This window comes from Camelus ferus, chromosome 5 (assembly GCF_009834535.1).
Source record: "Camelus ferus isolate YT-003-E chromosome 5, BCGSAC_Cfer_1.0, whole genome shotgun sequence".
NCBI lineage: Eukaryota > Metazoa > Chordata > Mammalia > Artiodactyla > Camelidae > Camelus > Camelus ferus.
The window spans coordinates 78,970,171-78,995,355 of NC_045700.1; the positions used below are offsets into that span (position 1 = coordinate 78,970,171).

Consider the following 25,185-nt stretch of genomic DNA (forward strand, 5'->3'; position numbering starts at 1 on the left):
GCAGGACAGGTGGACACACACGCAGATCTTTACAATCCATTCCAGTGCCTTCAGAGACCTGGAAGCCAAGGACTGTGGGCGCTCAGAAGGGAAGGAGAAGACACAGTCACTGACCTTGGGGGTCTGTTTTTGTAATTTGGACATGAGAACCATATTGTGTTCTTAGCATACGCCAACTTAAACATTTGCATTTTTTCAAAGCTTTAAGAGTAATGAGTCTTGGGAGGAGTCATTACTGATTTGGCTCAGATCTATGTACGTCTTTGAAAAGATATCAGCACACATGTGGAATGAAAACATTAAAAGAAGTCTTGCAGCATGATGGCAATGACTGTACAGTGTGTAGGAAGAAGAAGCATCCAGGGGGTACTTTGTGATGGCTGATCTTCCCATGGCCTGGAAGGCAGATGTTACTTTCACAGCTGACGAGACTGTCAGTGACAGAGGGCACCTGATTTGCCCACAGGTGCAGGGTGAAGAGACACTAATCAAAGCTGGGTTGCATCTGCTTCAGAATTCATGTTTTTCTGTTTCTGGCTCAACACTTGACCTTCCATATGATTTTTGGCAAGCCACTCCCCACCAGTGTTGGTCTGTTCAGTTAAGTAAGAACCCTGTCATCTTCTGATTTCAGAGCAATGTTGTTGGAAGGAATAAAGGGCTGGTTCTGTGATATCACACTTCTCAGAAGAGATTCGGATAAAGCCTCTCCCTCTGATGAGTTATAATAGTGGTACATTTTTACCCACTGGTGGAAAGAGCCTGTTCCCGTCCGTATCCTCTGTACTTTCTGCTACTTTGCTTTCTAAACCTCTTTTTCTTGGCTGTCAGGCAGGATCATCATTAGACAAGAGCATGAATGTTACACCCCAGGCTTCTGAGAGTAGGTATTGTCTTAATATTTGGGGATTCATCTCACACTCCCCTTTTTGTGCTTTTGGGTTCCTTTTTGGTTCATCGTAGCTGAAACAGAACAGGGTTTCTCATAGATCATCTTCAGGGACAGAGCTGGGATCTCCGTGGTGTCCCCGTCTTAGGGCAACTGATACTGTCTAAGTGGCCGGACTCTTGTAGGGGCTTCGTGTGCATCAGTCCATTTAAGACAACAACGTGATAATGTTAGGTACCCTTACTGTTCCCATGTTACAGATGGAGGAACTGGCGCTGTAGAGAGGTCAAGTAGTTGCTCCAAATCACACAGCAAGTAACTTGGAATTTTCCCCCTAAGAAGTGTTAGTTATTCGTTTGGCTTTGTAAAGTATGACTTATTCTAGTTTGCTTATGCACAGAATGCAGAGCTCTAAATAATCAAACTCCACATTCTAAACGTGACAGTCAGTCCCTTGAGGAGAGAATCACGTCGTCTTTCCTTAAGTTCCCACAGTCCCGTGTTGCATCCACCTTGGTGACAGCATGCGTTACACGATCTGAGCAGGTGTCAGAGTGGCTGGCGGGGGCTGCGGCACCTCACACCAGTGCCTGGCACACAATGGGTCTGCAGCACACTGTGTTTGTGCCTTGCAGATGTCAGATGCATCTTGCAAACCAGCAAACCACCTTTCAGTGGTTTGTTCTGTGCAGCCTGTGAGATGGAGGGAAGGGGAGTCGCCAAACCCACGTGGCAGGTGGAAAACGGTCCCTGAGAGATAAAGCATCTTGCCGGGAATGTCATGGAGAAGATGCACTGGAGCCTGGGCCTTACCCAGGCTCACAGCCTTCTCCCTGAATGAGAAAGTGCTAAGGGAGGCAGACTCAATGTAATGCCATGCCGGGGCCAGGCTGAACGTGGGCCTTCTCTCCGTCCATTCAGGATTTGGTCTTGTTCACTTACATGACTGTTTCCCTTTCAGGATGAATCTCACTTCCTCAAAAATATTAAGACCGCCCGCTGTCGCGCGGCTATGCCCCTCCTCAAGGTGAGTGCTGCTGAGAACAGACCTGGTACCTGAGCGCACTTGGCGCTGAGATCCGCTGTATTTGGCTTGGGCTGGCCAAGGGCCCAAGGGGAACAGGGGCTGCAAGTTCAGGTCTGCAGGCCTTGGACGTGACTTGGCATCGACTCAGGGCATCTCTACTTAGGGCTTAAGTGCCAGATTAGTTTTTCTTCCTAGCATCCTGCCAAGGAACCAGTGGTCAGTGCGTCTGTCTGTCTCTCAAAGATGAAGACCTGTTGAAGGTCACAGGCCTGGTCGAGACTCACTCCAGAACCTTCTTGGGCTCCTTCTGGACGAGGCAGAGGGACAGCCTCCAGCAGCGTGTCCTCTAAGTAGCCCAGGAGGAACTGCCTGTCTTCTAAGTCACAAAGCTCTCATGGTGCTGGAACCAAGGGCGATGAGTTATGCAGACTTAGAACCAGGCCATGGTCACCACCAGCAGGAGGCGCTACAAAGCTAAGACTGGCTTTATAAGATGATGCGCTTTTCTGGGGCAGCTCCAAGAATGTTAATGGGAGGGCCAACCGTGCACTTCCCTTCCTGGGGTGGTCTAAACCTGTGCTGGGCGGTTTGCTTGAGTCCTGGCTTCAGAGCAGAAGGGGTATGTGTGTGTGTGTATGTGTGTGTGTGTGTATATCTGTGTGTGTCTGTGTGTGTGTGTACAGTGCAGCTTCAAGTCTTTTTCCAAAAGCATTCCACTCTGATTGCAGTATAAGCTCCCTGTTTTGTATGGCACACACATCTGGGTCTGTATTTTGTGTCCCGGCAGAGGGAAGACCCCCATCTCCTTCCATCTTTTTGTAGTGAGCTTTATCCTACTATCGGGAAAAAATAGTACAGTTAGAAAAGTAGTCTTTTCTCTCATAACTAGGTAGAAACATCTCACAGAGGACTTTGGGGGACTCTCCTTTGGTTTGTATGGACTGAGCAAACTGGACTCTATTAAAGCAGCCTTTGGGTTTCATAAACATTTTAAAACTGCAGCCTTTTTTTTTTCTGCTTAAAAGAAGCTTTAAGTAGCTTTAAATTGTACCTAAACTAGGGAAAACAAATGCTAAATGTTGGTGAAACTTACTAGTATTTGAAAATTAATTCAGTTTTTTTCCAACTCCCCGTAGAACACATGCAAGTGTCTACTCATTTCAAGTTTGCTTTGTGTTAGGAACAGCAGGTAATATAATACATCTTCCAAAGCAGGAGTATGTTATTTTCTCCAAAGCTAAAAGTCCTTTATTTAAAAAGCTTGATCCTCTGCTCGTATTACCTACAAATGTTTATAGCTTGAGAGCCATTTATGGACACACTTAAATGAAATGTTTTTCCCAGAGTGGTGACTTTTCTTTTGGGAGGTTTTATTGTTTTCTTCTGAAAAATTTTAATAGGCCTTTGTACTATGGTTCTGGTATTACAGCCATAACTAAAATTAAATCTGTACCCCTGAGTATTTAGACAAAAGAAACTGCATGGTAGATAGATTGTATCGTTAAAGATAAACAGCAAAGCTTCTTAGTAGCTGTCTTGTTAATTCACTCATTGCCTGGCCAGACAATATGGACTTAAATATTGGTTTCTAAATTATGTGCTTCTGAGCCAGAAGCTTTTAAAACACTTTTAAAGCAGTGTTTACGTTTTTAATATCTTGGGTCTTTTTCAAAGTGACACATTTAAAACAAATCTTTTAACTGCTAACTAGTATATGTTACTCTGCCTATGCAGCAGAACTTGGATGAATTGACATTTTAAAATAGGACCCATGAGCATAGCCTGTTGATGAGCATCTTGAAGCTGCGCTCGCCCCTAACGTTGACTTCACGTGATGCTGGAATTTTAACGTGACTGAGTGGAGATGGAGGATGAGACATTCTGTGTTATTCTGTTAATCAAACCTCTCATCTGTCTGCTGTGTTTTCATCTAGACCAGCGTTCCTCAACCTTGGCTCTTGACTCGTGCTGTTTTAGGCTGGACAGTTCCTGGTTATCCACAGGGCTGTATCGAGCATTGTAGGATGCTTTGCAGCATCCCTGGCCTCTACCCACTAAATGCTGCACGCACCCCCAGTTGTGACAACCACAATTGTCTCCAGATATTGCTAGATGTTCCCTGGGGGTAAGGGAGCAAATCACTCCTCCCCTTCTCTTTTGAGAACCACTGATCTATATACTCTAAGGAAATGAATTAAAGTATTTTGGGAATAAACAGAGTTGGGAAGAAGTAAATAATGCCTTTGAAAAGCCACATAAGGGCCTAATTTAATAGCACTTGATTGCTCCTCTTAACTTGTGCATCTCATAGAACTGTGTTATGATAATTAGTATTTTAAGATATTTTCAGCAAATGTCTGTAATGAGGTAATTAGATTAGCTCATACTGCCTGTGAGAGAGCCAGGCCAGATAATGCGGGTTTCGTGAATGGAAACAGCAGCTGCGTGCAGAGGACATGGCGCTGAGGTTGTAAGAAACTGGCATCATTGTCCCCCGGGAAGTGTGACATCTTTCTTCCCCTGCAGCACCATTCGCCTGGGCTATGCTAAGCAAGGTGGTCCCTGTCATATACAGTTGACCCTTGAACAGCGTGGGGGTCAGTCTGCCCTTAACTTATAGTTAGTTGGCCCTTGGCAACTGCAGTTCCTCCGTATCCTCTGATTCATCCAGCCTTGGACCATGTAGTACTGTAGAGTTTACTATTGAAAAATACCTGCTGATAAGTGGACCCGTGCAGTGCAAACCCACACTGATTAAGTGTCAACTACGTGAAAGTAGGCAAGACAGAAACTATAAAGAACAAAACTAAAATCACCTTTACTCCTTCCAACATAGAAAACCACTGTTGTTCTAACACGTCAGTTGCAGGGCAAGATCGTCATTTTTAATGGCTTGGGAGCATTTCGTTGTATGGACACATCCCATAATTTAGCCCATAGTGTTAGAGGCTGTTTTGCTATTATAAGTAATTCTGCAAATGAACGTCATCTGTATATTCACAGCTTGTATACTTTGTCCTCTGAGGACAGATTCTTACACTCAGAGTTTCTGGGTCATAATTTTACCTTTTGATAGATGCCTCTGCAGTCCAGGCTGCTCGGGCAGCACCATCTTCACTCCTGTTCAGCCTGAATAACACGGTCTTTTTCTCCACGTGACCCCAGTCTGAATGTTATCAGACTTTTCCCTTTTGAGCAGTGAGGTGTGTGTTTGAGTTTCCTTTAGTGGTGTTTTATTTATAGTACTTTTTATTGTTAAACCAGTTAGATTATTTCGTTAGAAGGAAAAAGGCCCTCAGAATCCCACCATCCTTTCCAAATAACTTGCTGTTTCTCTTTGTGTGTGTAGAGTCCTTTAATCTCTGCCGATTGGCTGGATGAGAATAGTGGTCTAAGGTGTATGAGCTTTTTCTTTTTCCTTTTTCATTAGTTTAAACAGATGGCATATTCAAATAGTACAAAAGGGTGTACAGTGAAAAATAACTTTCTCCCACCTCTGGATTCCTAGTCCCTTGTCGTCTCCCTGAAGGCAGCCACAGTTGCCCAATGTTCAGGTTTACTTCTAAAAATTAGTCCATGCCCATGAAAGTACACGCACATGTGTTTCCTTTCTCCCTCCCGAGTGTTCGACAATCACCATTTTGCACCTACCTTTTTTCCCTTAGTGTTGTATCTTGGTAATCATTCCACCTTGTTCCTGATGACTCGACCTCATTCTTGCAGATGGTATTCTGTTGTATAAATCTGCCATAATGTGTATCATCTGTTCCCTTGTGGTGGCTTTGTAACCAGGCTTTGGGTGTTCCGTACAGCACTGCAATGGCCAGCTTTTCATGTGATAACACAAGCGGGAGTAGAAAGCCCAGTTCCCTTGCACCTAGAAGAGAAAACCCAAAACCCTTCACGTTTTAAAGAGATGGCTCTTTGCCTCTCCAGGTCAGAGGGGAGTGGTGTCAGCTGGAGGGTCTGCTCTCCCGCAGTGATCAGGCAGGCTACAGGAGGGGTCCCCTGCTCGTGTGAATCGCCAGACTTCTCTCCAAAGGCAAATAGAAATCAATTTTTTTACATTGTTCCATTGTGCATTTCTTGAGTGCCAGAGGAGTTAACTGTGAAGTGTTCAATTTAGTGTTGATTTATGTAGTTTTCTGCAATTATAGTTTCCTAAATTGGAAGTTCTCAGAAGTGGAGAGTGACGTATAAATCATGTGCAGCGGGGCACGATTAAAGGCCTCACGGGTGGCAGTGCTGACAGTCAGACGTGCTGGGGCTGCTCAGGCTAAATCATTCCGTGGAGATGAGATGCCGTCCTGGCTTCTTTTCACAGCTGGCCTTTTTCTTTTTCCATGATGCTGCCTCTGCCTGTTCACACCCACAAACATCCATTTTCCACGGTTGGACCGTGTATGGTTGGTCTGACTCTGCATTCACTCCATCCTATGAGTACCTGACCGAGAACACGGATCAGGGGTTAATTTCCATCCCCTGATCCGTGAGCTGCTGCCCAGGCTGCATCCCTAGGCTGCAGCAGCAGTGACGTGGGGAAGAGCTTTGGGACGATGAGCTGACTTTTTTCTTCCTGATAAGACTTTTCATTTTCCCCATTTCATTGAAATGGTCTTGAGCCAAGGCAAGCGATGCTACAGGCGTCATTCAAGAAGCTCATTGTTATTTTAATGAGTCTGCATTAAACCATGCAGGAAATTAGAGGACCGGGTAATTGAACTGCGGAAAATGATAGCTGGAGAAATTCATAGCTCTCCTGTCATAGTGGAATTAGGTATTGGTGGTTGCTGAGAGGGCAGAAGTGCGTCTTGAAAATTGTATATATTGTATATTTATAAAGAATCATTTTTCTTTCCTCTGTTGCATCTTTATTTATTTATTTTTATGAGGCAGTGTATCCATTTGAAAACCTAATTTCCTCCTGTAGGTGATTGACTGCATGCAGTTGCCTTATGCTGCTGTCATTAAGTCAAGGTGACAGTGGTTAACAAGCTGTTTCTAGACAACTGAGCCCATGGCAGGGCCCCTTCCCAGAGGTGAAATGCACTTTACCTCCAGTGATCTTTGGCCATTCCATGTTCTAATACAGTGGGAAGTGTCTCCTTTTTTATCTCGCCCTCTTTCTCATCTGAGTAAGAGGTGGGATGTTTGGGTCTGGTCTCCTTGGGTCAGGCTGGTGTCGGGATAATGGGGAACCTGGAGTCTGTCATTGGAATCCACCAACTATTTATGCCCATGCTGCCCACGGCTGCTGCAGGCCTGGGCTGAGTGTAGTGTTAATGGATCCAGGTCCCATCTTTTAAAGTCCTTATTAACTGCAAAATGAGCTTGAGTCAGAGATCTCAAGGCTGAAAAGCATTTTGCAGCTGAGTTAGAGACGGCCTTTTCTTTTTCCCCTCTAAAGAAAATCAAATAGAGGCTTATATGTAGGCCATTGCTCTTCCTCCTGGGACTGAGAAAGGACTGGTCCTAGGTGTTGCTATCTGCTCATAGGTTCGGTCTGGGGGTCAGAAGTCTATCCTGGAAAAAGTTCAGAGCTGCTGCCGTCTCCCATACTCCCACTTCCTCTTCCAATGCTGGATTCTTTGAGTTCACTCCAAGTTTCCTGGGATGCTCATTAGCTTCCTTCTAAATACTTTTCGGCAACATGAATAATTATTGATTGCTTACTTTGTGCCAGCCATGGTGCTACAGAATATAAAAGTGATCACAGCCCGGTCCTTAATCTCAAGAAGCCTGCAGTCCAGTGAGGGAGAAGACAAGGTGGAATTCAGTGTAGTGTGCTAAGTGCTCACGTAGAGGTGGACAGGGGGCACAGTCGAGGCAGCTTAGGAGAGGACGTCCAGCCTCTTACACGTGTCACACCGTGAGGTTCTTGGAGCATGCGTGCTCTTTTTCTCCAGTCATAGTATCTTCACTTAGACTTCCCACCCAGGGTGTGGCCCCACGGAGCTGGGGTGTGAGGCCAGCTTTCATGTGTTTGGAAGCTAGATCCACCTTGGTTCTGAGGTGAGTAATCTTGAGAAGTACCAGAAACTGGAGGTGTTCATGCAAGATTCCAGGGGAACATACTATTCCGGGGGCATTGTCTCCAGCTCACAGGGCACCAGGGAGATTCCCAGCCTGTCCTCTGCGCCTCTTGGCATCTTCTACTGTTTGTCTTCCAGGTTGCCAAGCGGGTGATCTTACTGTCAGGCACGCCAGCCATGTCCCGGCCTGCCGAGCTCTACACGCAGATCCTTGCCGTCAAGCCAACCTTCTTCCCTCAGTTCCACGCCTTTGGACTTCGCTACTGTGGTGCCAAGCGGGTATTTATTCTCCGTTCCCTCTCCTCCCAGAGCATCCCTCACTCTGACTTTCACACTGGCCTTTGCGCCTTCCCTTTGGCCATGGTGTGATCATAAGAGCGCAGGCCAGATTTCAGTTCTGCTTCGCACCTAACTCTGACCATGGCCTGTCCTCAGGGGTTAGGCCCCTCTGAGCTTTAACGCCTGTGGTGGGTCCGGGTTAGTGTTTTCCGACAAAGAAACCGGTGGCTGACACGTAGGTGTGTGGAGGAGGGCCAGCGGCTCTCCCCCAAGAGAGGGGTGCTGGGGTGAGTCCCAGGCGGGGCCGAGGCCCTGCACGCTCTGTGGAAAGACAGAGGGGGCCTTGGGGAAGGCGGGGCAGGGAGCGGATCTCCGGCTGCCCCGGTGGGCTCTCACCAGCGGGCCTCTGCTCACAGGCGTTGACTCATTATAGTGAATCATGCCTGGTCACCAGGCCAGAAGCCTCTGACCTACAGATTATTTCTGTGAATTCGGTGCCAGTGGGGCAGATGCCGCTGGAGCTACAACCCGTGTGGCCTCTCTTCTCCAAATATGGCAGAGGAAGCCTCGTAAACCCGAATGCCATTGCGATCAAAGTCTCCACTTCTAAAACCTCAACTTTTTTTAACTTAAGGAAAAAAAGATATTTAATGACATGGAGAAATAAAAGAGTGGGAAGAAGTAGGATGCAAAACATTCCTTATAATTAATTATTCATTCTTCCTCTCCCTTCCCCACCCCCTTCCCCTTCTCCTCCTCTCTCTGTCTCTCTCAAATATGCCTGGAAGACAGCGTACACCAAAGTGGATTGCCATTGTCCATTTCTCATCCCAGTGAGGAAACCAGTGACTTTTAAATGTTTAAGTTACATTATTCACAAACCCCAGTTCCTCCTGACGGGCATTAGTGTTCATCAGTCTGACCCAGCCGGCGGAGCGGGAGCTGCTGTCCTCCTCACCAGTTCCCTGTGTCCCTTCCAAAGCCACTCGCTTTCAGAAGTATGGCCTTGCCAGACAAAGGGAAAAGAAAATTCTAGGTGCTACCAGCATTTCTTGTGAACCAGAGGAAAGGGGCCTGGAGGTTGAGAGCAGAGGAAGGAGGGGTGGGCGGAGCTAGTGCTTAGCCCTGTTACCGCTGGTCTCCTCGTCAGCAGATGCATCGCCCGTGCGAGCTCCAGCCTTCACGTGGGTGGACTTTGCTGAGATTCTCTGTGCTGGGCCTCTCCAGACATGGCATAGGCCTCGGCTGGTAACACGCTCACCTCTGCGGTTTGGGGGCTGGCTCAGTGCATAGAGAAACACGGGTCGAATGGGCCTGCAGCCAGTGCTGGCGGACCTGGGCGTGGTTCCACTGTAGACTGGTCACATCCGATGTCCTGTCACTGTTGGCAGTAATGAATGTTGCCAGGTGCCTTCTCAGAGTATGCCAGGGCTGTTTTCAACCAGCAGATGGCCAAGGAGGCCCCGCCCCAGCAAGTTGGTCCCTCTCTGAGACTGGTAATCCACAAACACCTACCTTATGTAATTCTTTCAGCTCCTCCGTGTGCCCTCTACCTCTGCGGGTTGAAGTAGGCCTCTCTGCCTTGATTCGGCAGGAGCGGGGCCACCCCCATAGTGCAGTGGAGCATGACCAAAGCTCTCCTTGGCTGTGTCTCCCTTGCAGCTCAGCAGTGTGTTCTTGATGGACTCGGCATGTTTCCTGGCTTGGGCTGGGGGCCTCTCAGTGTCAGGTGACCATAGCCAGGTTGGCCAGGGCCTGCACACATTTCCAGTGTTCCTCCCCAAAATGACCTGAGAAAGGATGACACAGAGAATCATCTTAGGTGTTTGTTTTTTCCCTTAATCAGCTGAGCTGTCAACCTTTGGTATTATTGGGTTTTAACCTGTAAGATTAAGAGCTGACAATATGAGAATGTAGGTTCATGATACCCAAATTAATTATGATACCCTTTTGTTCCTAGCATGATTGTTATGTAAAGCAGCTGGTAGGCCGGGCCGCCTTTTTTTCCTTTTCTGTTTCTTTTTTTTTTTTTTTTTTTGTGGCCAGATTCTTGCATGAAGAGAATCCACTGAAGAGAATGCCCCATGCCAAGCTCATTTTCGACCTCATAGCATGAAGGCATTTGCAGACAACTTCTAGTTGATTTCAGAGTTTTGTTTTTTTAAAAAGAAGCAGTGTTATTATGTTATTTTTCCACCTTGGGCTGCCTCCTCCTGTTCTCAATTTGGCAAAGGTGTCCTATAAATTTTCCATGATTATTCTAGGTACACTGGCCCTCGAAAATGATCAAGCCCCTGCCCTCAGGAGTTCACAGTCCAGGGTGGGCTGAGGCACGAGGGGAGATGAGCAACTGAAACTCTAAGGCAGCAGGCACCCTGGCTCCCTGATTTTCTACAAGACCGTAGAAGTCAGTCCTGTTTTCCAGGAAGTTGTTAGCAAAAGACAGGGTTTTTATTTTAACTGGTAACATCTTATCCAGCTGTGTGGCAGGAAATAGACATTCTTGCTCACTGTCTCCCATGAACAGCTAAATGAAGGAACTCTTTTTTTGAAGGACTCCCTGGGTACTTTAAATAAAACCCACTTCTGGTTTCAGCCAGACTGCAGACACCTTTAGCTCCCCCACCACCCCCCCCACCACCACCACGATGGTGTTCACCACACCATGCTTGTTTCTGTTGGCGTAACCCACTGCTGAGGAAGAACAGCTTTGTAAATCCTTGTAAACCTCATCCAATAAAGATATTACAACGTCATCTATTACACTGTGAAATGGGCTCTGAAGGGTAAGCCCCAGGAAGGATTATTTCTGCATTTAGTATCTGGGAGTAGTCTGACAAGCTGAGTGCCTCGTTAGTTCTTGAGCGTAATGGACACCAAACCTCTTGACATCTTGCCTTTGTGGCTAGAAAGCTTAGTGCCAGACTGTGGGAAACCATGATACGTGTTCTTGGTCCACCTCACTCCTGATTTTCTTTCTCCCTTTTCCTTCCTGTTTCTCATTTGTATTCTATGAGGTTTTATTCATCCTACAAGGCCACTTGGAGTTCTCTGAGCAGAGCCCAGGGAAGAGAAGGTTGTACCTGGAGCTCACAGCCCTGTTACTCAGCCCTGGGAAAACCTCACAGGCTGTATCTCTGTCCTGCCTCCACAGATGCCCTGGGGATGGGATTATTCAGGCTCCTCCAACCTCGGAGAGCTGAAGCTCCTGCTGGAGGAGGCGGTCATGCTGCGACGCCTCAAGTGTGACGTCCTCTCCCAGCTCCCAGCCAAGCAGCGCAAGATGGTGGTGGTGGCCCCAGGCCAGATCAGCGCTGGGACCAGAGCTGCCCTAGACGCCATGGCCAAGGAGATGACCACCAAGGACAAAACTGTGAGTCCAGGGCTGGAGGAGGGGTTTGGAAGTCCGTGTGTCCACAGCTGCTCCTTTCTGGGAGGGGCTCTGAGGAGATTACCCAGCCGCCCCTGCCCTTGTCTTTCTGTAACCTCTCCCCATCTCCCTGGGCCAGGACCGGGAGCCCGCTTCATTTCTCAGCCTACCTAGTCTGCTTCCAGAATCTTTTATTAATTTGCACTTTTATACTTGTATAGATCACTGTTGATGGATGGTCTTAAAAATAAATCCCAGGGCAACCATGGGATGGTGATATATATTCTGAATCCCTTAAAGACAGTTGCAAATAATATTTAGTGTGTTTTGCGAATGTCTCAGTCTAGTAACAGTTGTTGGAAGTTAGTCCTAAGTGTATTTGGTATATAAGTTAACCCTCTAACCATCCCATGCCATTTGTTTAGTCAGAGCAACAAACTGACACATATAATAAAGAGTTTTCAAACCCTCTTATCCCTCACTACAGTCATTATGATTGGCAGGAAGTTGGCATCCCCATTTTACAGAGAAGGAAACTGAGGCTCACAGAGATTGGGATTTGCCCAAAGTTTTATGGCTACTCCATGGCAGAGCTGAGGCTATAACCAAGCCTGTTAGTCCTATATTTTAGGGCTCTTTCCAAGATGGTGGTTTTATCTTTTCAAAACACTTTCATTTCATGTCTGTCTTTAGTGTCATACTGTGCTAAGTGCTGTAAAGTAATCTATACCAGCTCTGTCTCTGTCCTCTTGGGATAAAACCTTGCAATTTTCATTCCCCAGAAAATAACAGTCATTGACATTTTTTGACATTATCATAAAGCATTATGTGGGCTTGATAATTCCCTGTATACAGAAACTTAGATCTAGGTGAGATCTCAGCCTTCTGGGAGAGTGCAAAATAAATCAGAATGACAGGAAGCAGAGGTGTGATTTTTTTTTTTAATGTTATTTTACCTTGTGATGAGCAAGTCTGGCTAGTAACTTTTAAGAAACAGTGTAGGGCAGAGGATGCACTGGTTAACTGTCTAGCTGTATTTAGTTTATGCTGTATGATGCATAATCATATGGGCAGCCTGGAGGAAGGGAGCAGGCATAATTTTTTTGTCGTGGAGTTTTCAAACAAAGTTCCGTATGTATGGACATGGACGCATAGACCAGTGGTTTTCAAATTGTATTTCAGTGGAACCCTGAAGCCGAACCAGGGTGTTCTGTTGCTAAAATCAGTGTTGGTGCTCTTTTTCTGATTTCTGGAGATAAAAACTCAATGAATAGTTTTTCTTTTCAATGTAAAATGTTTTCTTAGAACTTTATTAAACCTTAATGTCTACTAACTTGCCCCCTAATAAACTCTACAGACAAGAAAACCAATGGACATGAATAGCATATATAATATTGATGGAAAAAATTCAGAAGTGTGATATTTTTAGATGTAAAGAACTGAATGTTTATAAAATGCTATGTTTTAGTTCCTTGTGTGAGAGAAGAAAGTCTGTCAGTAGTTCATGGGAATCCCCAGAGAACACCCTGGTGTGTACCCAGTCCACCTCCTGAACCAGGTGGAGAATAGCCAGTGTAGACAATTGACAAAGTGGTCAGTGAACATTTGAATTGAGGAGGAAAGTCACAGAAGGTCAAGAGGCAACTGTAAATTGTGTAGTATGGCCAAAAAGAAAAAGAAGACAAAGAAGTATGGGAATCTTGAACTTAGTGCAGCAAGGTTTGAAACCATTTTTTAAACTTTCCACCAATGTGTATAGTTAGGTGAGTGGCTCTTTCCAAAGATGATTGTAGGTGTAACCTGCAAGTTTGATTTCTGAGTTTACAGGCAAGGATATGAAATTGACAAGGCTGAGCTATGGAAATGAGGAATGTTCGGTGTTTATAACTTCCCGTAGCTATGAAAATCCCTCATCTTACCTAAAAGGGGGGCCACGACCTGCCTCACAGGGTTGGTGCCAGAAAGTATGGAAGGCTAGTGGCAGTTGCTCTGTGTCCCACCTGTTGTGTGATTGTGGTCTCTGCTTCTTCACCCCAGAATCTAAACGCTATTTTGCAGACTGTGAAAACAAGCCCTAAATTGCGGTGTCATTCTTAAAGAATCCAGTGGAGAAGGAAACTAGAGCTCTTCTCAGTCCAGTGCTTAGGAGTTGCTATGTGCTTCCTTGGCATCTGGGGACATTAGAGATCGTCCCTAAGAGAGAGAAATTGAGCTGGTACAGATTACCTTCAGCATGACGCTCAAGCCAGATGCTAAATTCTTTTTGATAATAAGATAAATCCTTGAAAATTTGGTTTTCTTTTTTGTTCTTTAATGTAAACTCATTTTTATAATAGAAAATCCAAGTGGCAAATGAATTTATGAGCATGACACTTTAGAACATCAGAACCTTTCTTACCGTAAAGCCCTGGATTTGGTGCCTCTGCACACCGTGACTCCAACTGGGAGCACCCCCACAACTTAACTCAGGAAGGGGAGCCAGTGCCGGCCGGGGCTTGGACCAGATGACCATCGACATGCCTTCTGAACCCTGAATGGCTGTGAAATCTGGAGTTGAAAGACTTAAAATGGAGGGTCACGGTTTTATGGTTTTAGTCTGTGAATCTACAGAAAGCACCCCAGCACCACCACCATTTTTGTAGTGATTCTGTAGCCCCAAGTTTCCATGTGATTTTGCACATTATAGTGGTTCCAGCAAAGCACTGCTGGCCTGTTAAGAAGAGAGTCTTTCTTTGTTCTCTCATACCTTCCCATCTGGAGGAAGACATTTTTTGAAAAGCTTTAAATCACAGAAGCTGAGGTGAAGCAGCCAATTTATAAAACATAATGCACAGTGAAAGCTTTTTCTCATTTTTCAGCTGAAATAATAGATAGCTCTTCACAGGCTAAGAAAAACGGACTCTAATCATCTTCCGTCTAAAGCCATTTTTTGATCAGCAAGACCAGGAGCAGAAAAGTGGAGCTAGTCCGTGCAGGCTTCCTGGTGACAGTATCAGCTCACCTTTCTGCTGTTTGACAATCCACTCAAATTCCAGCATAGAAAAATAAATTCAGAATCCCAGTGGATCTAATTTAATAAAAGTCTAGGAGGCAGGAACAAAGAATGCAGGTTATTTAAAATTTCCCAGCCCGTGGCTGGCAAAAGAAGTAAGATCATTAAATAGGCTAGTATTATGTCTACTCAGTTTTGGGAGCTTTTTTTCCTTAAGATAAAATCTATTGATTTCTCCCACATTAAAAATATAATAGATGTCTGTTGTATAAATTCTGAAAAAAAGAAAAGTACTTATAATAAGTAACATTTATTAAATGTTTTTTATTACTATACCATAAAAAAGATTCACTCATTGTTTTTGCATTATGTAATTTTGACGTATATACTAGGGTATTTTTTTCTATAAAATATATGTGTATTTGGCTTTAAAATATATATTTATATAGAAATATATGTGTAGCTTATGTATGTAATAAGCAGCATATGTATTTTAAAAGCAGAATTGGGATTTTATAAAGATACATCAAGTGGGGAGGAAAGCAGGTTGCAAAACTGTATCTGTGCACTTTTCCATGTTATACATTCTTTTGAAGTATAATATTTGAAGGCTGCCTGGTGATTCTCACCTGGCTGTATTATAATTTTGCCAATCATTTTTAGTTGGACATTTAAGTGATTTCAGTTGTTCACTATTCTAAGTAATACTGCACTGAAAAAGCAGTTAGGAATTTGTATACCTCCAGTTGTATCATGAGGATAAATCTTAAGGGGTAAGTTGCTGCATCGTAGGGTACGGGCATATTTTGAAAGCTTTTGGAATGTACTGACAAATCATCCCCAAAAGGGTTAGCCTGGGGGACCATCCCCCCAGCCGAGTGTGATAAGGATGTTTGTTTTCTCATACCCACATCAGCTCTACATGTTAAATCTCGGGGCAGGGTTTCTGAAAGTGCTTTTCACCATTTCTCCATCTGTTTGTTTTGCCCTCCCCCTTTCTTAATAGCAAGTGTGGAGTGAGTGGGTGTAGGTCAGAGGGAAGAGCCTGCCAAGAGTCTCTGAAGGACTCGGGAGTAAAATTGTAGATCAAGGACGAGTGGGGTGCAGTCTGCTTGAGGGGTCCACATGGCAGGTGAGGTCATCATACGGAAGCCTGACACTGTCTAGCCCTTCCACGTGTCCTGCTAGGGACACGTTCGGTTGGAGGGCCTAACCTGCTGCAGGGAACCCTTTGAGGGACACGAATGGACTTCGTGTGAGCTCATGGGCCACACTCACAAAATTGTGCATGTGTCTGAGTCCTGACTGGGCGTGGGGCTGAGAAACGTGTTAAGACACACATACACACACAGAATCACCTCTTCAACATGAGTTCCCAGGAAGTTTGAGTTGTTCAGTTGAACTGCTGCCCCAAAATAGAATGGACGGTGGCCACTACTGCCATGACACACAGAACATAAAATGGATCCACTGCCTGTCAGTGTCCCCATGGATTCCTGTGGTTCCTGGGTCTCTTCTTCCTTCTTGTCAAGGCCTAGAGGGAAGATGCTGTTTAAAGGCAAAAAACTATTTTGAGCAGGTAGCTTTTCTCATCGTCTGTGGTGTCTGTAATTTAAGGTACAGTCTGGCTGTGGCTGTTTCCTGAGTTATTGATGAGTTCAGGGCCATAGGTGTTATTACTGCTTTGTTCTGTGAAGAACCAAAGTTGCCGGGTCACTGGCCTCACAGGGCCCAGAACCCAAAAGTGGGGGTATCTGTAAACCCAGGCTGGCCAGTGGAAGGAGACGGCTGCCCTACCACTGATGGTAAGAGTGTCTGTCATCTCTGGGAACTCAAGAGTGACAGTAAGTGTTATCTCATATTGTCAGGAAACTATTTAAGCATCTCCTGTGTTAGCATTCTTTATTGGGATTTACTTAGATGCAGACTATAAAGAAAATACAGTTTCCTCTCGAAGTCAATTACGTTATGTAGAGACAGGCCAGAAACACGTGAATAATAGTTTTGAGATGATACTAGAATAGACTAGTTGGGGTTGGTTGGAATTGATTCAGTAAATCTTAGAGGTGAGCTTAGTCAGTTGGGTGTGGATACAACTGGGCAGGTGAAAAGGGAGGGTGGGGGCACACCCAGGGCCAATGTCATGTGTAAGTTGTCACTAGGTTGTAATGCCTGTAGTAAATAGGTGTGCTTAGCAAGGCTGCATTTCAGCTGAGCACCTGAGCTTGGTATGGATGCTGAGGCCCTACCTGAAATGCCTTTCCAAAGAACTTTCATGTTCCTTGCCGCATTTTGGATTCTCACAGCTGTTCTCGAAGGATGACAGAGTAGCTATAATGCCGTGTCTCCCAGGACAAAACCAAAGTCCAGACAGTTCCTGTGGCTTGGATAAAGCAAGTGGGTAAGTCAGGGTCTCCTGGCTCTGACGATTGATGTTAGGATTTGTGAAGCTCGTGGCGGTGATAATGACATCAGCCTACCTCAGAGTTCTCAGAGCAGGAGACCAAATTCTCAATTTCTCCTTCCACAGAAACAGCAGCAGAAAGAAGCCCTCATTCTCTTCTTCAACAGAACAGCTGAAGCTAAAATCCCATCTGTCATGTAAGTGGTCACCAAGCGTGACTTCTCTCTCGCTCTTTCTAAAAAAGAAACACCTGTTACCTTAGTCAGCCAGGATGGTTTTATTGCTCTGTAAGAAGTGATTAGAGTTGACAGATTTGAATCACAGCTGCCTTGAGTATCAAGTTTAGGGCACCACAGACTTACCACCCGAGAGGCGGAAGTAGGCCTGTCACCGGAGCATGATCAGGATGTGTGCTTGGGGTCCCTGTGAGATCCTGTCTTAACCCCAGTGAGCTGAAGCCGCAGCCCCTGATGTGGAAGGTGGACCCAAACACTGAAGGGGAGTTTCCCTCTCACTAGGAGAACTGTGGTCACTTGTCTGTAGGAAAAAATTAGGGTTTTCATGGAAGCCCAGGATCCTCTGGTCTTCTCCGTAGACGTCGTGTTTCAGTTGTCATTTACCTAAATAAGAAAGAGGGCGAATGTCAAAGGTGTTCAAAAGATACGGGCAAGTGGCCGTTGCCACACTTGGTTCTTCTTCTGCCTTATGAACTAAAGCTGAGGTAATCATTTCTGTTCTTCAAATTCTTCACTGACCTGAAAAAAATCTCAATTGTCTGCCTTTGCTAAAGAAAGAAAAACCCACAGCCGTTCACACATCACTGTGGTAGAAACTCGAAGCGATGCTAACGACGTGCAGCTTGCCTCATTTTTTGTTTAACGTTCATGTGAGACTCTGGCAGAATAATGGTCCCAGTGGTTAGATTACAATGACAATGAGCTCCGTGTGGGTTGAGCGGTGCCAGATTGGCTGTGGGGACCGAGATCCGTGGATAAATTGGGACGTACAGCCTGCCCCACCCTCTCACTCAGCCTCCACATCTTCCAGCCTCACCAGCCTCTCCCTCCGCACCCTTAAATGTGGTCTGAGAGTGAGCTCACTGCATTGTTCAAATCCAAGACTCCCCACGAAGACTGCGCCCTCACCCCCTGGCCGCTGCCCTTTTCATTTATGATGCCCTTAGGAGGCTGATGAACTCCAGATGTGGTTTTTATGGCCTGGAAACTTCTCTCTCAGAAGCTACTCTGAATTGCCCCCACCGACCCATTTCTCACATGCTGCTGAATAACAGATGGCAAGGGTGTGGGCCTCTCCCTCGCTTTCTCGGCTTGTGACCTACGAAATCCAGGCTCCTTGAGTGCTGGGCCCAGAACCACCCATTGCCTTTAGAAATTTTAAATCTAACCATTTTTCCACCTTACAGATAAACTTCGGTAACACCTTGTCTTGAGTCCGTTTGTGCTGCTATAACAAAAATATCATAGGCCATCTGCCTTAAACCACAAATAGCTATTTCTCACCATCCTAGAGGCTGGGAAGGCCAAGTTCAAGGCACTGGCAGATTCAGGGTCTGGTGAGAGTTCTCTTCCTGGATCCTAGACAACCATCTTCTCACTGTGTCCTCGCATGGTGGACGGGACAGGGGTGCTCCCTGAGGTCTCCTTTATAAGAGCACTAATTCCATCTCCTCCCAGTACCATCCCCAGCCTCCCACTGCCATCACCTTGGGGGTTAGGATTTCAACATATGAACTGGGGGTACGGGGAGAAGGGGAGGGATACAGACTTTCAGTCCATAACATACCTTATCATGCTTTTTCAGAAATCCATGATAAATTATACAGTGCTTTATAGTTTCCAGCAATTTTGACATCTGTTAACTCATTTCACATTTACAGCCTCTTTGTGAGATCAATAAAAGTTCTTTTGGCCCCAAATTTTTTTGAGAGAAGTAAGACTATTTCCTTGTTTGGCCCCATTTTTAAAATGCAGAAATTGAGCAAATCTCATAAATCTCTGAACTTCAGAATCACACAGTAAGTAGAAATTAGGTTATAAATCTTACGACCCCAATTTCCTCTGATAGTTGCTTTTCTTCCCCTTTTTGCTGTTGTTTTCATTTTAATGGACATCTTCCACTATAAAAGCCAAGGTTATTGTGGTTGGCAAGTGTTTGCAGCCTTAGCTTAGGGATGTGAGGAAGGGCAGAGTGACAACGTCACGTCTGAGATGTAGCGGGGAGAGAAACATTAGGAAGATTGGGAGCTGTGGTGTTTATGGGCTGGCCACACTTCTTTTATGGCCTTGTGACTTGCTGATGCTATAGCAATAAACTTTTTTGCTTGTGTCATGGCAAATTTTATGTCTCTCAAACTAATTAAAATTTAGATTCTATTAGTACCAACAATTCACAGATTGAACTCAAATCCATACCCTGGTTGGCCATAGTGTTGTTTGAAAATAATTCTTAGCTGTTTAGAAGACAATCCACTTACCTTTCTACCACCTGCCTATAACATTGTAATAGGAGACCCTGGAGATTCATCCTTTCCCAAGGAGAGCGATGTCTGTTCTCTGCCCAGACGCACCCGGGTGTGGGGACAGCCTCAGGCAGAGCGAGTGCTCCTTGTGTCCTGTCCGGGGAGGCATACCTTCCTGCTGTCCCTGCCAGAGCAGTGACCTGTGCTGGGATTGGGAACTCTCCGCAGGGCACCAGTCCCAGGGCAAGGGTCTGCTGACTGGGTGACTCTCCTCCCTGCAGCTCCTGGGGGGAGCTGCTTTCTTTTCAGGCCACAGCTAAAGATAAGGAGCAGAAAAAACAGTAGATGGAAGAGAGAAGTAAATTAAGGGAGAATAAAGACCAAGCAAATAAGGCCTTTCACCCCATAGTTCTTGACCTCAGAAAATCTACCACTAAATTAATTGCTGGCCCTGTAGTTTGCAGTCTGATGTGGGAAGGAGCTAAAAAGCTATCCTTGACCGTCTTTTCAGTATTATTACTTATGTCTCAGTGTTATACTTCCAAGAATTTGATTACTGTCAAGAATCCCTTAATCCCTGCCCAGGCATTTTCAGATCTACAGACAACACTTCAGTTTTTACTGAAAACACAAGACAATGATAGTAGCAGCCAGAGTGCAAACTGTTAATTATCTTCCATGACCCCAGGCAATACGAATGTTTCAGCAACCTATCGGAGACACATAAAACATAAGAAAACTTCAATTGATTTTGTGTTTGGGAGATGACTAAAGAGTGTGGAGGAACCCAGATGATGATGTCCCCACAGCTCCTCAGGGAAAGGGGGACAGGTCAGCTCTCAGAGAAGGGGGAGGGAGGCCCCCGGAGGGCAGGTACCCCTAAGGTGTCTTCTGCAGATGCAGTAATAGCCTCAGCGGGTGAGTGTATGTTTAGTTTATTGTCTTGTCATTGTCCAATACAGTGAATACATCCTGGACCTACTGGAAAGTGGAAGAGAGAAGTTTCTAGTGTTTGCACACCATAAGGTGGTTCTGGATGCAATTACGAAACAGCTTGAGAGGAAGGTAAGCTCCCTTGGAAATTCAACACAGGATGCTTTTCAGTTTGTGTGTTGGGTGCTGAATTGTTCCGAGCAGGCCAAGGTCCGATCTGAGCAAAGAAGTGAGATGATGGTTTCCAGAAACATTGCTGAAGACTTTCTGAAGAGTATTTCTTGCTTACAGAACCAGGGTGGGATCAAAATATTTTCCCAGCAGTGTCATTCAACTTCCTCCAAGCTTTCCACTGATATCCCAGGAGTCTCGCTGTGGGAACATCTCCCATTGGCTTCTTCCATTATTCTGTGTAAATAATTACAGGATTGACAAGACAGGAGGTAGCAAAAGTTGTTCTCTTGGGTAAAGATGCGTCCTTTCCCCCTCCTTTTGCTCCTCCTTATTACTGTCAGGGTGGCTTTACTCATTGCACATGGCTGAGCACAAACTTCAGTACAGGGTTTTATGGCTCTCATTAAATTGAGTGGAAAATGTCTAGAATGATTTCCAAGGATCTTTATTAAAACTGAACACATCATATTTTCCCCTCCCTTTTCCTTTTTGGTTAAATTTCGGGCCATAAATTTCCTTTGGTCTTTCTTCGTCTCTTACATTTATATACTATTTCAAATACACAGAAGAGTACAGGGAAATATACAACAAACATCTCTGAGTCCCCCATTTAATAAATGAAAATTTTGCTGTATTTATTTCAAAGTTTATTTTTTAAGTAATAAAATAACCCTCTAATTTATTCCTGTCCCTTCCTCCCTGGGGGAAACCCCTATGCTGAATCCTTCCCCTCCAATATTGTAATACTTCACTCTAAAAGTAGGTATCCCTGAGCAATATATAGCCTCCAATATATAGCAATATATTTACATAAACAGCAGCATAGTGTATCTTGGAATTTATTTTTTTGTTCAACCTTGTTTTAGAGATTTCTCTACGTAGCATTACAGGTTTAGTTCACTCACTGTAATTACTGAGTAGTATCTCACTGAATAACTATACCATTCTCCTGCCGATGGATGTTGAATTTTATTTACAGTTTTTGCTATTATGCTAATTTTTATTGAAGTATGGTCGATTTACAATGTTGTGTTAATTTCTCGTGTACAGCATACTGATTCATTTATCCATATGTATATTCCTTTTCATATTCTTTTTCATCATAGGCCATTACAAGTTATTGTGCTATGCAGTAGGACGTTGCTGTTTATCTGTTTTATATGTAGTAGTTAGCTACAAATTGTGAGCTCCCAATTTAATCCTCCCCACTCCCTCCTACCTCTGTAACCATAAGTTTGTCTCCTATGTCTGTGAGTCTGTCTCTGTTTTTTAAATAAGTTCATTTGTGGGTTTTTTTTTCTTTTTAGATTCTACACATAAGTGATACATGGTATTTTTCTTTCTCTTTCTGGCTTACTTCACTTAGAATCACGATCTCCATGTCCATCCATGTTGCTGCCAATGCATTATTTTATTATTTCTTATGGCTGAGTAGTATTCCATTGTATATATACATGACAACTTCTTTATCCAGTCATCTGTTGATGGACATTTAGGTTGTTTCAATGTTGTGGTTGTAAGTAATTATGGAAATACATTTTTGTACATATGTGTACACACATAAGTATGCCTTGTGTGTGTACATAGGCATGTCCAGGAATGATCTTGCACGACCCTTGGATAGGCTTATCCTCCGCTCTAATAGGTATTGTCAAATTGCTCTCCAAGGTGGTTATTCAAATTTGTAATCCCACCAGCATTTGAGAATTCCTGCTGTTCTGTGTACTCATCAACACTTTGTGTTAATCAGACTTTTTACTTTTGAAATGAAGTCTCATTTCATTCTTACTTTAATTTGCCTTTCCCTGACCACCAGTAAAAGGCATATCTTTTTATATGTTTATTATCATTTCAGGCTCTTTTCTATAAGTATTCTGATTTGTGTCCTTTGCCTGTTGATTATTTGTCTTTTTCTTATTGATTCGGAAATAGTCTTCATAAATTCTAGATGTCAATCCTTTGCCAATTATGATCTGTCTTTTCACTTTGTTTCTATTGGACAGTTTTACATTTTTATTTTAATTTTTAATTATAATATATTTCAAATATGCTTGTAGTTTTTTTCTATATGGTTTTTAACTTCTATGACTGGTTTAAGAAATCTTTCCATACTTGAGGTCATGAAGATTTTCTTCTGGTTTTTTGTTTGTTTGTTTTTGGGCTGGGGGCAGATGGGTTTTTTTGGGGTTTTTTTGTTGTTGTTGTTTTGTTTGTTTGTTTTGTTTTTTTCTGAAAATCTTAAGAGGTGGACTTGAATTTTGTATATAATGTGATGCAGGAAGCCAGCCAATAGAATTAATAGTTTATTCTCTGGAAAGGAAAAATCAAAGCTGTTTCCAATTTCAAGAAGCCAAATTAATTAGAAAACTGTTAGAATATACAAAAGTTTAGTAGGGTACTTGAATTCCAAATAAACTAAAATAAATTGCTTTTTTTAATGTATCGGCTATAACTAATTAGTTAATGTAATGGGAAAAAGCTAAGTTCACAGCAACAAGAAAATAAAAAGTAATTAATAATAATCTCACCAAGAAGAGTGTAGAAACTAATGAAGAATTGGAAAGACTTATGCCATATTCTTCTCTGTAAAGGCTAAAAAGTGTAAAAATGTCTGTCTGTCTCAAATTATTTTGTAGGTTCAATTCAAGTCTAATAAAAATTCCCATTAGATTTTTCTAAAGGAAATTTATACTGTTATTCTAAAGGAGTCTCAAAAAAATAAGCATGAGCAATATCTAAGACACCTTTGAGAAAGAAAAGCAATGTTGATAGACTTGTCCCTCCAGACTTGTCCCTGTTGTAAAACTCAGTCATGCTGGTTCAAGAACTGGTGGCCAGGTGTGTGGAATTGCCTTTTAATATAAATAAAAAACAAATATGTGACCAAGAAGTCATCAAATCAGATTTAATTTATTCAACAAATAAAGTTTGGGTAATGGCTAAGTAAGTGGGTAGAGAACTTAACTGAAATTTTAATTCACTGTTTATTAAATTCCAGATGAATCAAAACTTTTTGAAACATAAAGTATTAGAAGAAAATATAAATGAACACATAACTGATCACTGGATGGGGGAATGACTTTCTAAGCATAAAAACAATGAAAGAAATTACAAAGGAAAAAATTATTCAGATTACTAAAAATTTGGGTCTGTACTGTCACACATACACAGTGGTTAAATCATTGTTCTTTCACACATTTGGTACATTTTTTTGGTAGAGTAATTTGGCAATAACTTAATGTGCACATGAATTTTTCCAAGCTCCTTTTCTAGGAATTTATCCTAAGGAAATAACCAGACCAGTCAGGAAGATTTATGTACAAGAATATGAGTCATGTTGTTATTTATAATATTGAATAATTAGAAGCCCAAATGTTCATCAGTAGGTGTCCCATTAAATAATAGTCCATTCATCCATAAAAAACAATGATGCAGATCAATTCTTTTTTGTGGAGATCACTGGACCTGCTAAGAATCTGAAATATGAAAAATTTCAACTCCACTAGTAATCAAATAAATGAAAATTAAAATGAGATAATTTTTAAAACCTATCAAACCAGCAGAGGTTTTAAAAATTCACAAGGCTCACTATTGATAACAATGCAGTGAGCTGGACATGCTTATATGTTACTTATTGGAAAGTAATTCAGTGGTCATGTCAGGAGCTGTCAGTGAAGTTTTTCTCTTTTGCCATGTACTTTGATTTTTAGTAGTCTAGTCTAAGGAAATGACCAGGTATAGACAAAGAACCATGAACGGGTTTATTTTAACCCATCTCTTTAAAATTTTTTTGTATTAATAAGCTTTATTGAGGTATAATTACCATGCAATAAACTACATATTTGAAGTGTACAACTGGGTAAGAATCAAGATAGTTGTTGGAGGGCAGAGAGAATGAAAAATGCCTGCCAAACTGAGAAGGTATCTTGAGACTGAAAAACGAGACAGGTAGCTCCACATAATCGATGGATCAGTTTATTACAGAGTAGAGCTTACATACAGGGTAGGACTGGGTGGACGGTGATCCAGAAGCATTTGCAGCTGCTCTCTGCAACGCCAAGGAGCCACTGGGATGGTTTTATAGCTAACCTAGGGTACAGGGGTGTGTGCTTGGAGACAGGAAGTGCCTCCCTAAGTCAAGATTTATGATGGGTAACTAGTATCGTGAGCATCGGGAATACAGCATCAAAGCTCGTCATTGTTTAGAGACTAACCGAGCATAGAGACCACTTGGACCTAATGATCATTAAACAGTATCTGTTAACTACAAAGCCCTGGATGACAGAGAAGAAATTTATTGCACAGTACAGCCCCAGGTAAGGATCAGTGGAAGGACAGGAGGAACTGAATGGGCCCAAGATGGCTCCAGTTATGCTAACAGCCATACAGTAGTGAATGTATCTGTCAGCCCCAGAAGTTTCCTTGTGCCCTTTGTAATGCCTGTTTCTCCCCATCCTCCCAGCTCCAGGCCACCACTCATCTGCTCTCTGTCACTGTAGACTAGTTTGCATTTTTAGAACTTTATATAAATGTGGAATCATACAGTGTGTGCTCTTTTTTTAACCTGATTTCTCTCACTCAACATATTTTGAGATTCATACATGTT

The 25,185-nt window shown here is 43.5% G+C and overlaps 1 protein-coding gene and 1 pseudogene across 2 annotated transcripts in view; one reads left to right on the plus strand and one right to left on the minus strand.

Annotated features, from left to right (window-relative positions):
• The window catches only part of SMARCAL1 (SWI/SNF related, matrix associated, actin dependent regulator of chromatin, subfamily a like 1), a 51,438-nt gene that overhangs the window by 18,652 nt on the left and 7,601 nt on the right, over nt 1-25,185 (plus strand). For both annotated transcript variants that reach the window (XM_032480187.1, XM_032480188.1), the window contains 5 exons: nt 1,851-1,916; nt 8,087-8,227; nt 11,382-11,600; nt 17,120-17,190; nt 20,435-20,537. In XM_032480187.1, the coding sequence (XP_032336078.1) occupies nt 1,851-1,916; nt 8,087-8,227; nt 11,382-11,600; nt 17,120-17,190; nt 20,435-20,537 (600 nt within the window). The remainder of the gene's footprint in view (nt 1-1,850; nt 1,917-8,086; nt 8,228-11,381; nt 11,601-17,119; nt 17,191-20,434; nt 20,538-25,185) is intronic.
• LOC116663846 lies at nt 9,408-10,044 on the minus strand (annotated as a pseudogene).